Source organism: Pipistrellus hanaki, assembly GCF_964339955.1.
Source record: "Pipistrellus hanaki genome assembly, chromosome: 3".
Classification (NCBI taxonomy): domain Eukaryota; kingdom Metazoa; phylum Chordata; class Mammalia; order Chiroptera; family Vespertilionidae; genus Pipistrellus; species Pipistrellus hanaki.
The window spans coordinates 171,583,690-171,599,943 of record NC_140505.1 but is presented as its reverse complement, the minus strand read 5'-3'; the positions used below and the strand labels follow the sequence as shown (position 1 = coordinate 171,599,943).

The following is a 16,254-nucleotide window of genomic DNA, read 5'->3' as shown; positions in this document are numbered from 1 at the left end:
ATGGGGCCCCTGATTAGGGGTCAGGAGACCTGGGTTTCCATCCTATTTAGCCTTAAATCATTGCAAAAATTGCACTTTTGGATTGCTATTTATTTACTTTTTCCAGACTTTCCCTACCTCTTACTACCTAGTAGGGGTAGTAAATGCAAGGTATGGCAGAAGACTTTTCTAATTCTTAATCCCACCCAAGTCCTCAGTTAGAGGTAAAATCCCAAGGTGCCTTTAATTCCTAATAAAAGAAATTGTATGATGGAAACAGGGCTGGTCTTCCAGTTGGCTTCTCCAGCTGTGAACTTGCATCTTGTGTACTTTAATATATATATATATGGATTTCAGAGAGGAAGAGAGAGGGAGGGAGAAATAGAAACATCAGCAATGAGAGAGAATCATTGGTTGGCTGCTTCCTGCATGCCTCACACTGGGGATTGAGCCCACAACCATGGCATGTGCCCTGCCAGGGAATTGAACTCTGACTTCATAGGCCAATACTCAACCACTGAGCCATGCCCACCAGCCTCATGTCCTTTATCTAGCAGGCCACGGAAAGTGCAAAATGCAGGCTTCACTCACACTGACTGCCCAGTAGTAATGGGTAGTATCAATGTCGATGCTGTCATGGACTCAGCAGGGAAACCTGCCATGCTTTGCATTGGGAAGTCACCTGGATGTGGCTTGTAATCAGCTGTTTTCACTCAAAGATGTTATTCCAGGCTATGAAGGTAGAGGAGAGTAAATAATACAAACTCCCAAGTGGATTCATTAGTGTGTTTCTTTGTTTTCTTATTTACATTCCAAGTTATATAAGAAAAATAAGGGTAAGTCCTTTTAACATGTGGTAAAATCAAGGAACTGAGAAATTCAGAAATTTTCCTAGCTCCCAAGGTAGTGACAAGGCTAGTTCTCCATTTTCCTCATACCAGGCTCAAACTCCTTGGTTCTCTGGATAGCATCACCTTTCACAGTTACTCTTACAATATAAATTGAAGCCTAAGCTCCCCCTTCAATCTTTTATTTCTTCCTAAGCATTCAATGTTTAACATTCCAACCCTTCCCAGATGAAGGAAGACACAGTGAAAAGGCTGCTTGGACCTTCTTAGTTCAACCCTTGAGTCGCAGCTTTCTCCTGATGCTCACAGACCTGTCCAAGGGTCTAAGAGTCTCTCAAATAAAAAACATGTACATATTTTAGGACATCCCAATTGACCATTTTTTCATGTTCATCTCATTTGTTTATATCTAAATACAGCTGTGTAAGGCTCAAGAACAGCTCGCTGGTGAGTGGACACAGCTCAACAGAGGCTTGGAAGGGACTGATTACTCTCAGCATTTGTAAATCTGAACCTGAAAAATGAAATGCTGGTATATGTGATGAGAGGGATGACCTAGGGAGTATTTTATTGTCTGAAGATGGAATTAATGGCATTACCATATCTATATCGACCCCAGGTAGTAAAATTTTATGAGTTCTTCCCCGTGAAATATTTTGTTTGTGTCACATGGGTCTAATCTAATGGTTTTTTTTTTTTCTTTTTCTTTACTTCCCCACCCCCACCCTTTCCCCTGCCCTCTTTGTCTCTTGAGGGTTATTCCCTTTGGAAATGCATTAGTTACCTAGGAAACCTTAATGTCATTTTTTTTATGAGTAGAGTTTGGTGCAGCATAAAGTTAATTTATAGGGTGGTTAGGAATTCATGTCATGACTAGTGAAATGGGAGACTTTATTATGATTTCTATATCCACCTGTGTGGTAGGAATACCTGCCTTCCCTCTATCATTATGAGTAATTTCTTGAGACATAATTATAAATATGTATGCCATTTCACAAAATGAGTTGATCCACTGTTGTTCAATGTAATTCATTATATTGTTCAGTGTAAGCCCTAGAACATAATTAGCAATAAAAACAAATCAATAATATACCAGGCAATCTGTTAAGAGTCGAAGGACATGGTGGAATTTTCTTTTAAATGATGAGGTGGCTCTCCCTAAGAGGCAAAGAATGAATAAGATGGGATTTTGAAATCCTTTGACTATGTCTTTCATGCTCTTTGAGGTCCACATTAGGAATCTTTATGAATTCTAAATACATCCACTATTTCATTCTACTGATTCCTTTCTGTCTTTGTCCAAAGGGGAAAATACATACCCAGGAAGTTACATTAGTGAAAAGTTTAATGATTTATAATAACAAATAGGGCATTCCAGAGTCAAGTTTTTTTCTAAAGGCTGAGCTACCACACTGCACCAATGGGGTGGCAGTGTTTCCAGTTTAAGGACTATTAGGTTGGGAGTTAATGCTCACAGGGTGCCAGGCCCTGTGCTGAGTTTTTAAATAAATGAGTTCATTCAGTGCTCACAATTCTCCTATGAGGTTGGCATTGTTTCTGCCATTTACAGATGGCTTCTGAGAAATCCAGGGACCTGTTTAAAGACACCCAATACTACAATAGATGAAGAAGGCAGTGTGGGACACAGGATAATAAGACTCCAAAGTCTACTCTTTCAATGAGTTCTGGTTTCTGATCTGTCACTGTTCCCTGGGGAAAGTCACGGAGAGGCAAGAGCCTCAGCTTTCTCAACTATTCAGGGCAGTGGGGAAACAGAGGCTGAGAGAATGTGCTGTCTAGTATCCCTACTCTCTTTAGAGTAGGGGTGTCGAACTCAATCAGAGAAGGGGCCAAAATCTAAAATCCAGCCTAAATCGCGGGCCGAATGGTTTACTGAACAGTCATAAACTGACAATGTCATAAACTGACAGTGGAGTGCAGTGATGACAGCGCGGTGCGGGCCACATTGCAAGGCCTGGCGGGCTGGATTTGGCCCGCGGGCCTTGTGTTTGACACATGTGCTTTAGAGAGTAATGCTGATAACAGCAATGCTGTGCTTTCTGGAGATGATAAAACTTTTACTAAAGACTGGGCTTGCCGAGTAAACATAGACAAGTCACTTAGTGTCTGTGGACAACTGCACCCAATTTGGGGAAAAAAAGAAAAAAGAATAATGCCTCAAACATGACCTTTGAGGGCATGTGGGTGGAGTTGCTAATTGGCATGATAGCTGGTGTGACTGTTGGTTAGTAATGCCGCACTTAATATGTGTGTAGTAATGGGGTGGGCAGCCAGACATCTTTTGAATGCCAGGAGGCAAGGTAGAAGAAGCCCTTCCTGACTCTTAAGTCCCCAGTCCCTAAGCAAACACCTTTTGCACTCACTTTAATTGTTTCAGAAACATAGACTTTTGGGCTCCAACAGCACTCAAACAGCTGTGTGGGTGACTGGGGGTGGGGATGGATGAGGTAAGGGAAGAGAAAGTAGCTGCAATCACTCTGCCAAACTTCTCCACAGTGCCCTCCAGCAGCAGAGGAGGCAACTTGCAAATATTTTAGGCTCAGCTAAGGTGTGGAGTATAGCTTAGCAATCTCAAAAACAGAAAAGAGAAAAACAAGGAGAAGACAAACATTCTAGGCTGAGTTTTTGGTCACGAGGGGAAATCACTAGGCTTGTCTTTGCTGCATATAGTCACAAAGGAAAGGGTCCTTTGGAGGCCATTTGGCCCAATTCTCTTATTTCCTGGGTCAACATGTCACAATGAGTAAACTACACGCTGGTACTGCCCCCAACACATAGTCCACTTAACTGGAACATTGAGTAGACGAATGCTGTTTTCAGAAGGTAAAGGCATATTTCATTCCATTTCCATTATGTTTCTGTTCAATGCTTCAACCACAGAGTGGTGCTATTGCAAAAGATAAGGGTGGGCAGAACACAAGCTCTACAAATTTGCTTTAGGAGAGAGTTTGAAACGGGGCTTTCAAACTCTAGATCTGGTTTCTGCTCTCACAAACCGCTTGCTTTCAGGAGTCAGAGCCTTATATTCAGATGCAGCAGGGGGAAAAGAAGATTCAGGGGCCTGCAGATACAGTCAATAGATCCAAGGCCATGGCCACAGAGTCCATTTGGAGGGAGCTGATTGCCTAGCTAATAAAAATAAAAATAACAATAACAACCTAGTTATGGATGAATTTCCATGCCTAGTCCTGCCTGTCAGACATGAACTCACCAGCTTACTTCCCAGTTCTGTTTTTTGCTTTCACTATCTACACCACTATAAGTTCTTTCTCTATTTAGAAATCAGATTGCCTTACAAGTCACAAAGTTCAGCAGTTCCAAAAGGACTCCCAATTACATACAATAATTTTTCATTCTGTCTTTTTTTTTTTTTTTTAACACACCTTTCTGGCACCCTCTTCTTATCACCTGGATGCCCTCTTGGAAGCCCAAGGGGAGACCTGAGTGTGGGCCGCTTGTCTTCCTTAGAGGGAGAAGAGAACCTTCTGCTCTGAAGTAGAAAGGGAAACCGTAAAGAAAATGGCATTGTGCCTGCTCAGGAGAGATTGCTTGAAAAATGTCTCCCACAAAAGAAAAAGGGCGAGTGGCTGTCCATGTGGAGTAAAGTGAAGAAAGTGGGTCTTTTCACCCTCTGCTCCGCCCGGTTCGCTCACTCTTCCTCTCTCCTTCCGTCAGCCCCTTCCTTCTTCCCCCCAGCCCCCAAAGGTAACGCACATATTTGGAAAGATTAAGGTGTCACCTCTCATATTACAAGGCGTGCTGATTGCACGCAAAGGCAGACCCACCAGCTCCAGACAAAACCCTCTGGAGTTGGGGAACAATACAAATTCTTCCTGGGATCTCCTCGTCCTGGCAAAGGGAGGCGGCCAGTCAGTGACCTGGCATCCGGCATCCACGCCGCTGAACAAATTCACCAATTCGGGTCTTAAACTCACTGCTGCCTTCTCTTCTTTTTTTTTTTTCCTTCTGATTTTTCAAATTCAAGTTTGCCCCCGGCCCTTCCCCTCCTCTCTCCAGACTGCCTGTGAACCAGGAGCTGCAGGGCAATCAGCCCTCACGTGTGTTTAACCCATTCCTCACTGCGGCGGGGGCCCACCCCCTCTTTCCTGGCTGTCTCTGGGTTATAGGAGGACCTGGAGCTCCAGAAAGGAGACCCTAGAACTGGGCCAGGGGAGCTGAAACCGGGGCCTGAATCTCTCCTTTGAAAGCTGGCTGGGGTGAGGGGCGGGGGTGGGGGGTGAGGGGCGGGGATGGGGGAGCAAGTGCGGGAAGTGGGGGAGGGCCAGGAGGCGGGCCAGAGCCCGGGGAGAAAAACCAGAACCCTACTGGGCACGCCCAGTCGACCCTTAACGGCACTGAGCGCGCCAGGTGTGGGGAGCAGCTCGGCGCGAAGAGAGGCACCGAAAGAGGACTCTGTGCCTCCCGGGGACCGTGGGAGGGGCCGCCCCTGGGCCTCCCTGGGCGCTGGTAGCTGTTTTCGATGTGGTAGCATCCACCACCGGCCAGAATAATGATGAGGCAGGTACAATCTATCTGGTACGCAGCCCCCAGACTCCCCACCCCTTCCTGTCTCTCCGCGGCAGCTTCTCTCTACCTGGGGTTCGGCCTGATAAGGATAAGTACTTCTTCTCAGTGTGTGGCCAAATTTTCCCTCCCCCCAAAGTCAATAAATTTGGGTGTTTTGAACCCGGACCCTAGCTAAAACATAGAGTGGGCTGTTTATTAGACCCCTGGAATGACAGGGCAGGGAGGAGACAGGGACAGACTCATTTGCTCCCCCCACTCCCCACCCCACTCTTCTCCCCAGACCCCAAGGCGAGTGAGTCTAAAGGTCCTGGCCAGAGATGGAGTGAGGAGTGGCTGAGAGAGCTAGGGAGTGTGTGTGAGGGGGTTGGGGGGGTTCAGAGAAGAGGTCCGCCGCCCCACGACTCAGGAGTGGATAGGAGGGAGTAGGCTTTCTCCTTGACCCCTAAGGGACACTTTCCTCTCCGCTTTCTCGATGGTAATTGGGTGGAAGCAAAGATGACTGAGCTCCGTAAATTCGGAGAGAACGGTCAGCACAAGTGGAGTCCAGTGGGCAGCTAAAAAGATCTCGAAATAGGAGATGTTGCCCCCACCCCCCCGTTCCATTCTTCGAAAACCCTACGAGTGGGGAAGGGCGCGGCACTGCTTTTGGAGGTCCACGCAGAGGTCTGTTTGTTTCTTGCCTTTTCTGCTTCACGCGCTGTAGGTGCTGGGCGGGCGCCCAGCTGCAGGGCCGGGTCCTAGTTTGGGGGGTGGGGGGGAAGGGAGGGGGGTTTAGGAGAAGTTGGAGCCTGGGTGAAATGGGAGGCTCCGGTCCATCCCCCCCATTCCCTTCACGTCGCGCACCTCCTCACACAAACGCACCCTCGGTTCCCCAGACCCCTGACCCTTTCTCGCCCAGGGCTTCTCTAGCTTGCTCTTCCTTGGCCGCCTGCAAGGAGCCCGGCGTACTGTCCCCAGCGGCAGAGGGTTCACGGGGGGGAGGGGGGTGCGTGGTCCTTGGGCGTGTTCACGTTGTGGGGTGGGGAAGGAGTGACGGGTGGGCTAGAGAGGGGGTGGGGAGAGATGTGGAGCTGGAAGGGTCTTAGGCTTGGAGGAGGAGTTTACACATTAGACCCAAGCCGCCCAGAGGGAAGGGGCAAGAAAGGCCCTTCTGCTTAGTAAAGAAAACCTTAAAAAGAAAGAAAGAAAAAGAAAGAAAGAAAGAAAGAAAGAAAGAAAGAAAGAAAGAAAGAAAGAAAGAAAAAAAAAAAGGGAGAGCAAAAAGACTTGTTTAAGAAAAACCACAAATAAGACAGGCTGGAGACATTCACATGTAAAATGCAGTGAAAAGGTGAATATTTCGTTTCCTCCCCCCTGGGTTTCTAAAAGGGAAATCAAGGGGAGACTGAAGCAGACTACTCCTCTAGAAGTTTTGGGGTTTTTTTCTCTAAGAGGGGCTAGGAGGCATGGCCCGGTCCTCCCACGGGCCCCAGACCCTGTCGAGGGGCGCTGGGGCGCAGGACCAGCCGGGCGGCGCGAGGGCGGGACGGCGGCGCGCAAGGGGTTAAGCGCTGAGCGCGGAGCCATCTGGCCGGGTTGGCTGGTTATAACCGCGCAGATTATGTTCGCGGGACTCAGAGTTGAAGGCTCCTCTCTCCACCGAGCAGCTCCGCGCGCGCGGCCCCGCGAGAGAGCCCGAAGCAACTCCTTTCCTCCCTTTCCCTTTCTTTCTCCTTTTCACCCCTCCACTGCTGGGGAGTGGCGGCGGCGGCGGGGTGGGGGGAACTTTGAATGACCGAGCTTGCGTCCACCTTTCTCTTCATGTCGACGTCCCTGGAAACAGTCACACGGATGCCATGGTTACTTCTGCCACGGTAAGGGGAGGTGGGCACGTTGGGTGGGCAGGTTTGGGGCTTGGGGGGCTTTAGTGGGGGTTTTCCACGGTGGAGTGGCGTCGGGGGACCTCACTCCGCACCCCGCCCCATCCCCATCGAGCCGCACGAACTACCGCGCTTTCCCGGGCTTGTGCCTTCCCCGAAGTTTGCGCAGGGATCAGCCCGGGCCCAGCGCACACACAACTCTCTCCTCTCTCTTCCTCTCTCTCCTTTCCCTCTCCCCTCCTCTCTTTCGCCCCTCGGACGTCCGATATCTGGGAAAGTGATCAGGTTTAAGGGACGCGGATTGGAAACGAAGGGCGGAGGCGAGGGGAAATGGGGGCGACGGAAGGGCAGGGAAGAGGGATTCCGCAGAACCGCCACCAACCCCTTCCCCAACACACACGCCTGTGCTCCTGCAGAGAGGGCTCCCGGGGCATCCTGTAACAAATAAAGGGGGTGCCACACCGATCCCCGGCCAGGCGGGGGTCGAGGTGCCGCCGCCACTCCCGGCACGCCCCCCGCGCCATGCTCCTCGCGCGCTTCGCACGCTCCGCTCGCGGGACCCGGGCGCGGGCTGGGGGAGGAGGAGACTCCGAGCGTCGGACCTGGAGGGCGGCTTCCCAGTTTGGGGAGTAGAGACTCCTTGCCCGACGCGGCCAGACTACCTACTCTGGAGAGTCCCCCTGCTTCTTCGGGGGAAGCTTTTCTCCGAAAGGGCGCTGCACCCGGGGCAGGTCGTGGCCGGCGCCCAGCCCGCGGCTACCCCACCCCAGGTCTCGGAGCAGATGTTGGAGCTCCGCGTGGCCCGCCGCGCAGCTGGGACCCGGCGGCGGAGGAGCTGGGGGCGCCGAGGACCCTGCATCCCAGGGGAAACCCTGAGCGTCTCTCGCAGCCAGCTCTAGGAAATTGAGGTGGAGGTGTGGAAAGGTTGGGAGGCGTGGGGAATCGCCGGAGCTAGGTCGGACTTAAAAAAATACCCACAATGGTCCAACTGGATGCATTATCCCAGAGCTCTACTAAGAATCCTAATGAAATTTGGGGGGGGGGGGGGGTGAAGGGGGGGAGGGGACTCTGCTTGTTGCTTTCTTGATGCTTTCGGGCGCCAGTGGGTGCGCTGCTTCTTTGGGGGAGTTTGGCCGCTGGATTCCTCGTTTGTGCTTCAAATGCACGGAGCTGAGAGCCCTTCGCAGACTCGTGGGGATGGATCCCTGGTTCGGGAGGGATTTCAGCTGGAGGGAACACGGAACCTGAACCTGACCGCCTCGCCTGGACCTCTGGCGGCAGGGCAGCAGGGCGGCAGGTTCAGAGTCTGAGTGGAGGCAGCTGCCTGGAAGCAGCCGCTGAGCGCTGGGCTCGGAACTGCAGAGCCCTCGGACTTGTTTATGTGTGTGCAGAGCTGGGGGCGGGGGCTCAGAGGGGTGGGTGTCAGTCGTGGAATCTGATGTTTGCAACTCAGAGGATTACAGAAGGTGCTGGACGGCCGGCCTGCTTTTTCATAAAGAGATGCGCTCTCCCACCCTGCAGAACAGAGAGCAGGAAAAACATCTAAATCCCCCACCCTGAATGTCAGGATGGGAGACAGTTGTAACATGGAGGGAACTTTTCTGTAGGTTCTGCTTGCACAAAGCTCAGAAATCCCCCAGTCTGTGCCCCGTCTGGCCGGCTGGCCCCCAATTCCTTCCTGACATGTTGCACAAAGAAAGTTGAGCGCTGGAATTCAGGGGATAAAATCCGGCAGCCTCTGCTTGGGACTCAAACACAGAGACTTGGCTTTGGGCATGGGGGAAATGAAAACTGGCTCTGTGAATTGTGTTGAAGGAAAGTGGAAATATGGGGGGGGGGGGAGGGAACGTGTTGCAGGAGGGAGTGGGTTGGTGAGGACTGTATTGTAGCTGGAAGTGGAGGATTTGATAGTTTGATGGGTCTGCTTTCCTGTGGAAGTTATATCTGGACACTTGGGTGCTCTGCTTGGTTAGAGAAGGAGGTTTTTAGAAAGTTTCTGCCTGAGTGTATGTGTGGTAGTGGGGGGGGGGGAGTAGGGGGGGAGAAGAAGGGGGAGGGGAGAGCAGGAGCTCCACCTGCCCTATGTTCCATGGAGACGTTTCTGAGGAGTCTGTGAGGTGGGCATATGCTTGACTGGCAGGATAGGAGAGCAGGTGGGAACATAGGTGTAGCTAATGAGAAGAAATCTGTGCCTGGGAAGGGCATCGGAGCAGGAGGAGAGGTGCAGTGTGTTGAAGACAGATGGCATGTGTATGCCTGCACAGACACATGGAGTAGGTGTGGCGTGGGAGGGCGGCTAGGCTGTTTGTGGGAGTGAAAGGTGGATGTGTGTGGAAGGAAGGTTGGGTGCCTGAGGATTACTGAAGGGGTACGTGTGGAGGCGGGAGAAGATTATCCGAGAAGAGCAGAATGTGAACTTTATGAGTGTGCCCTGGGAAAACTGGCTGGATGGCACTGGATCATGTGAGGGACAGAAGAGTGTGGGTTCAGACACTTATGGAGAGACTCATCAGGAAGGATGCTAAGTTGGTTTTTGCTTCCATCCCCTCCCCAGCTCCCAAGAAAGGAGGGAATTGGAGAGGGCTTAGAATGAGGGATGTGCATTTTAAGGGGAAAAGTCCCGAGTGTTGGCACCTTGTGGGGATCAGGGAGGATGCACACACAGGATTGGAGTGAGTGGAAGAATTTATTTGGCATGCCTCGTGGCAGAGATGCATGCTGTATTGTGTTGTATAATGAATTTCGTATCTAATAGAGGAATTTGCTGTCACCAATTGTTATTGATTATCAATTAAAGTTTATGGAATGACTACTGGATGCTCAGCTCATCGCTGGGTACTGGGCCATGGCACAGTGCCCTGGAAAAATTCCGTTTTGGAGCTCAGCTGACTGCTGCACTTTTGCCAGGAGGAACGAAGCGAGCTCGATGCTAGTTGAGGTTTCTTTGAGAACTATAATTCAGTTTCTAGAGATGTTTATGGATCTTGAGGGCCAAAGGCACACTGACTTGAAATATATCTGTGGTTTTGTAAAAAGCGGTCATAAAGATTAAGATGATGTATAGTTTTGTGTGTTGGGGAGGGAGCTGAAGCAAGTTATTTTTCTTGTAGTGGGTGGGAGCTGGTAACTGGGAGCTCGCGTGGGGTTGCCTCCATCCAGGACAGAATGAGGGTCCTGATGCAATGGGGTGATGAGTTTCTAAGTGTGTACTAGGAACAAACCTAATATGTGAAGCTGGAGAAGGAGGAAGCCTTGATCAGGGAAGATGAGGGTTGAATGTTTGTTAATCTTGATGTTTTCTGGGTAAAGCTAACCTGGTGTGTGTGTGTGTGTGTGTGTGTGTGTGTGTGTGTGTGTCTGGAGTGGAATAAAGTAAGTGGGAAAAAGCTAGCCAAGAAAATAGAGAAGTGTAGATGATTCTGGCTCTTGTGAGGAAGCGGATATATGTTTTTGGAGGAATTCTGTGTATCTAAGGAAAGATGCTCAGATGTGCATCTTAAGTAAAAAAGGCATAGAAGAGTTGCAGGCTTTGGAGCCTCTGGGAAGTGAGGGGAACACGAAGGTAATTGGGTTCACACCCTGAGAGAGCTACTGGGGTGGCTGCATCAGGACAAGGCAAGTGGTGCACTTTGGCTGCACATACTTGCTTGTCTGGACCAGGTGACAGGGAACTTCATTAGGTCCTAATTGTGTGAGAGCACATATTGGGGGGACTTTATTTGACTCATGACATTTCTGAATTCATGAATTTATAGCTGTACCATTTTGAGATTCTGTTTATTTTTAGGGGCAATGCATCCACATGAGAGAGAATTAATGTAGGGTTTGGCCATTGGTCAGAAGAAGATCTGGTGGCAGATATTTCTGAAGATGGTGTGATGGGGGTGGAAGACGCCCCATTGGGAATGTCTGCTTTCTAGTCCCACTCTGCCACTTTGGAGCAGTGTGGCTTCAGGAAAGTTTTCTCATCTCTCTGATCCTCTGTTCTGTTTCTCCTTTTACAAAAATGGCAATGCCTGTGATGCCTCTTCTCCCAGTCAAAGCTTGGTGTGTTTAGGAGTACAAAGCTATACTCAGAGATGAAGTCCAGTTGAATACAGGTGCCATATGTATGTGAACTTGTAAAAACAGGATTTGTACCCCTTCCCCCTGATAGTATAAGTTGATAAAATAGTCTCAATGCCCTCTGCATGATCTACTGTTCACCCACTGTGTAAGCAGAACTTTCTTTAACCGCCTTAGTTTACTCATCCATAAAATGGAGGCAAGTCAAACCTAGGTGATAGCTGATAAAAATCTGTATTCGTAAAAGGTCTCTGAACTTTTCAGAAGAAAGGTGGTCCAAAAATCAATGTTATTAATGATCAGAAGCAGCTATTGTTCTGTTCTTTAACATGAGCTGTGCAGCAGACCACGAGGCCACAATGTGATTTTGAGAAGAGAGAAAATGACCGTCGTCCTTGAATAAAAGAGGAGCAAAGCTCATCTATCCTGGGTTGCTGTGAAGATCTGTTTTACTCTGAACTGTGGGTCCTTGGCAGGCAAGAGCCTGTACATATGTGGGATGGCGTGCACCCAGTGCAGCAAGCTGGTACAGCCACTCTCCCCAGAGACAAAAATGGAGGCAGAGGGGCAAGGAAACCCACTGAAGCCTCCGAGTCCTCCCAGAAGTCAGCACATGCTGTCGACTCCTGGCTCAGAGTCAGGCTCCCATCCTTAAGTTCAGTGGCCATAAATAGTCAGGAGCTAAGCTATTTCCATGAGGCACTAAACCAATTCTGTTGCTTTTCTTGGCGAGATTGGGCCAATTAAGTTGATTGGAAGAGGTCACTGCTGATGGGTCTCACATTCCCCAGGCGGGACAGGCCAGCAGAGTCTAATTACATAACATTTCCCATCTCTGCAATTCCACTCCCAGATGTATCAGATGTTTAGCCTCCTCTCTTCCCTTCCGTTCAGGACAACTAATTGAGCAGGCAGCTTCTGCTCCAGGCTTCTCCAGACCTTTTCCTGAATAGTTATTCCCATCCCAACTGAAGGGAATGTAAATCCACATGTTGGCTGAAGTGAGAGAAGGGGAGACAGGCCGGCACTGAAGATCTTTAAAACCCACCGATGGACTTCAAGACTCACCAGCTGCTCTTTTACTCTTTAACGAGGCAGGCAGTTTCTAGCAGTGGGTTGAACTAATGGCCGTTGCTGGGGTTTTAGATTTAGTTTTATTTAAAATTGAGTTTCTTGGAGAAGGACCAAATCTACTGGAGACAAGCCTAAGCCCAGTGTGGTGCTGCTGATACAGTCTGTGGATATACTTTGTGTGTGGACAGGCGTGTGCAGAGTGAAAGGAGAACATGCGATGTGTGTACATGAGCTGGGGACACCTGAGCACAGGCATGGCCCTATGAATGCTTCCTAGGGAATGGTATGGGTGGCAGGTAGATGGTGCCTGGCTCAGATGGAACTGTCATCATATTGCTTCTTACAGAAGGGCCAGCTTGTGGAAAAAGTCAGAAACAACTTCCTTCAGATCACTTGTATAGGGGGATGGAAGATGTATGAGCTTTTAAGAAGTAGGAGGCCAGTGTGCATAGTACTACATTCTTGCCTGGACAGATTTCTATTAAGATTAAGGTTGGACAAAGGAAACCTTTCAGAGGACTTACTTTAAAACATATGAAAGCACATGTAGGTGGCCAAAGATCTAAAGTATTTTTTTAAATTATTGTTCATAGTTTTCCATAACTCAATCTTTTAGTCCAGAATATCAAGAAGCTAGAGAGTACATGGTGGTCAGAATGCATTGGCTGTTTCCTGGTCTTTTTCAAGTGATCTTAACTGTGAGCCACCAGAGGCTATCTATGTCTCTGGACATCCTCACAGGACAAAGCTCTGACAATAACTGGTTGAGCTGGAGAAGAGAACAGATTTTGAAGTGAAATTAGGTGGGGTCTGTTGTTGTTGTTGTTCACTTTTTAGTAGCACCTTCAGAAAAGACATTTGTTGAGCCCCATATTTTTTATGGTTTTATTCAGTAAGGGATTTTTGAAAGGAGGAAAGTTCTTGCTCATTCAAGGCCAGAGCTGTAAGTAGCTTGCTGACCTCAAACGATGCCAGGCCAAGATGACCTTAAGCAGCACAGGTCAGCAGAAAACCTGCTGACTTGGAAGTGGGAGACCAGGTTTAGAACTGAGCTTCGTCACTAATCAGCTGTTGTGTTACCCTGGATGTTCTCTCCAGCCCTTGATTTACCTACCTGTAAATGAAGGGCTTGAATTAGAAGATTTCAAAGTCCCATTCCAACTCTACCACCCTAGGATTCTACAGTAGCCCTATCCTTCTGCTCAAGCAGTGCTAGTAGGTCTTACTTGAGGTACATCTTGGCACACCCTAAATGAGCTCCTGTTTATAACTTTGGGGAATGGCTGAGTCAAAGGCAGAAAGTCATGCAAAGGTTATGCCATAGTGTTTTGTTTTGGCCAAGAATGTTCACAAAGTTGGCTTAGCCTGCACAGTGTATACAGAGATGGAAGAAGTTGTGCTTGGCTTTCTGGTAGGCCTGATGCTAATTAATCATCTAGCTTCCATGTGAATGCCTCTTAGTGTTAGTATTTCTGACTAAGATAAGAACCCATCTTTAAGATGATTGATGATGATGATGATAATTGCAATTAATATTTGAATCCTTAACTGAGTTTCAGACATGATTGCAAATAGTATATGGCATTATCTCAATGCCCCAAATAATCTCACTTACAGATGAGGAGACTGAGGTTACATGAGGTTAAGGGATATGCTTACAGTGATGCAACTAGGTATTGGTGTGCTGGCTTTCTGTCCTGAAGCCTATGGCCATCCCGAGTCCATCACCTGCCCGTCAGATTCTGTTTTCTGCATTCTGTGGTGTCATCCAGATGGGCAATTGTTTGATAGCCCTCTGCAAAGTCTATCACCCCACAGGGAAGCCTGCTCCACTGGAGGGTTCATTTTCACTTGCAAGACAAATGTTGAGGTTTTCTAGCCACCTGCTGGCAAGCGTGTGTGTCAGATCTGTCTTAGCTCCCATTGAACACCCCCCCCCCCCCCACACACACACACACAGAGACACACACACACACACCTCCATTCTGTTTCTGTTGACAAGGGAATCTGCCCTTCCAGAATCAGGGTATTGATTTAAGCCACAATTGCCTTCTTGTAAACTCTATAAGATTGGAGCTGGACATCTGGTTTTGATCCACACACCCACAAGAGGTGGTAGGTCTCAGCATTCTTGAGTACTACAATGAAGGTTGCACAGAATCAAAGTAAAAGAAAATCTGAATGGAGGCCATGAATGCTTTTTAGAATTTGGAAAATGGGATAGGCTAGGGAATTCCCTTCTGTTATACTGGACCCAATGTGAATATAGATTTTATTTATTTATTTTATTTTATATTTTGCTGAGAGATTGGGGTCAGGGGGTGCTGCTAAGAACTGGACCCTTTGGAGCAGAGCAGTTGAAGTGTCCTCCAGCTCTGGAACTTGCCTGCCACAAGCCCTCCTCTGGGTAGTACCACAGGTAGAGCCACTAGAGGGGTGCTTAAGAGTGCATTTTGCCCTCTCTGAAGGCTGTGACTGAAGGCTATTGTTCTTTCTTCCTCCACTGATTTCCACACCAGGACTACCGCATTCTCATCTTCAAGGCAATTAGTAAGAATGACTTTGTTGTGTTGCTTAAAGGGAATGCAATATGCAAATAAATGTACAACACTAATCTAATGCTGGTGAGGTTGTAGGTACTCCAAAACTATGTGTTAATTTGGTTTAAAACAACTTTCCATGTGTAGGGTGACTTAGCCCTTCTATTATGAATTTTTTTGTTTTTATGATAACTAGGTCCTTGAAATTTACTGCCTCACTCCCTCTGTTTCTAGGTCTAAGGCCCTGGCATTTAAAAATATCCTCCCCCACTTGTTCCAAATGATCCCTTAGGGGATATGTTTCAAGTTCGAAGTCTGGGATTATTTCCATCCTGTGTCTAGCAGACCTAGTCCCAATTGTTCACAGGGCATGCCCCTGCTTCCATTGGGTTCAGAAAGGAAAATGCCACTCTGGGAATCACCTGATTCCCAACAAGTTTGTCCTGTGATGGGGAAGGAGCCCATCTGTCCTGTTACCCAGCTTGCTGTACTTTTCTTTGCAAAGGACTCAAACTAGCTATGTGACCCGAAGTCATCCCCCCTCCATGGGCCTCTGTTTGCTCTTCTGGAAAAGGAGCAGCTTGGATTCACTAGAAGGTCAAAAGGACTTTGCTAGTTGTGACAACCTACCTATTCCATGATCCTCCTGGTCCCTGAGCCTCACTGTGGCCCAGACCTGGGATTTCCAGGTATTCCTGCTGGCCTGGAGAACTTCCATGCAGAAATGTGCAGGGGAGGAGGAGGAGGAAATTAAGTTATGTAGTGCCAGATAAGTTATTGAACATATGGATGAGTGTGTGTTTATAACGTGCTGAAGAAGCAAGCTTGCCAGATTTGTGGCAGATTTTGGATTGGAAGTTGGAGCCTAGGGAAAGGTTTATGTGGAATAAAATTGTCTGTGGGTAACTGAATTCAGTAATCTAAATCAGAAAGATCACGAACTATGAACAAGGAGACCAGATTCCACCCCTAACTCTTTCAGAGACTGACTATGCATTTGGGGAAGTCCCCGAACCACACCAGGTTTCACTTTCCTCGTGTGTTAAGTGAGAGAGTTAAGGGCTACTGGCTTTGGTGATCCCTAAAGTCTTTTCTGCCTCATCATTTATTTTGGGAATAAAGGATTAATAGAAAAACCTGGATGGATGGCTCCATAAGGGGATATGGCTTAAATGTAGAGGGAAATGTCCTTTGATTGTAAAACTATTCTAGTGGCAGGAATATATGTATATTCCTGAATTTGAGATGGTGTTGGAGGATACATTCTGTGTGTACATTGCATTTAGAATGCTCTTTTCTCCATCTCCACCAAGGATATGGAAATCATCCTTCACCGTTACC

At 48.2% G+C, this 16,254-nt stretch overlaps 1 protein-coding gene across 2 annotated transcripts in view; it reads left to right on the top strand.

The window, feature by feature from the left end:
- Positions 1 to 6,983: 6,983 nt before the first annotated feature.
- The window catches only part of NTF3 (neurotrophin 3), a 71,046-nt gene continuing 61,775 nt past the window's right edge, over positions 6,984 to 16,254 (top strand). Inside the window, exon 1 of one of the 2 annotated variants that reach the window (XM_084876187.1) lies at positions 6,984 to 7,228. In XM_084876187.1, coding sequence (XP_084732313.1) covers positions 7,211 to 7,228 — 18 coding nt within the window. In that variant the 5' untranslated portion in view covers positions 6,984 to 7,210. Of the gene's footprint in view, positions 7,229 to 7,986; positions 8,149 to 16,254 lie in introns of those variants that run through there. The other variant, XM_084876188.1, reaches the window with a different exon arrangement.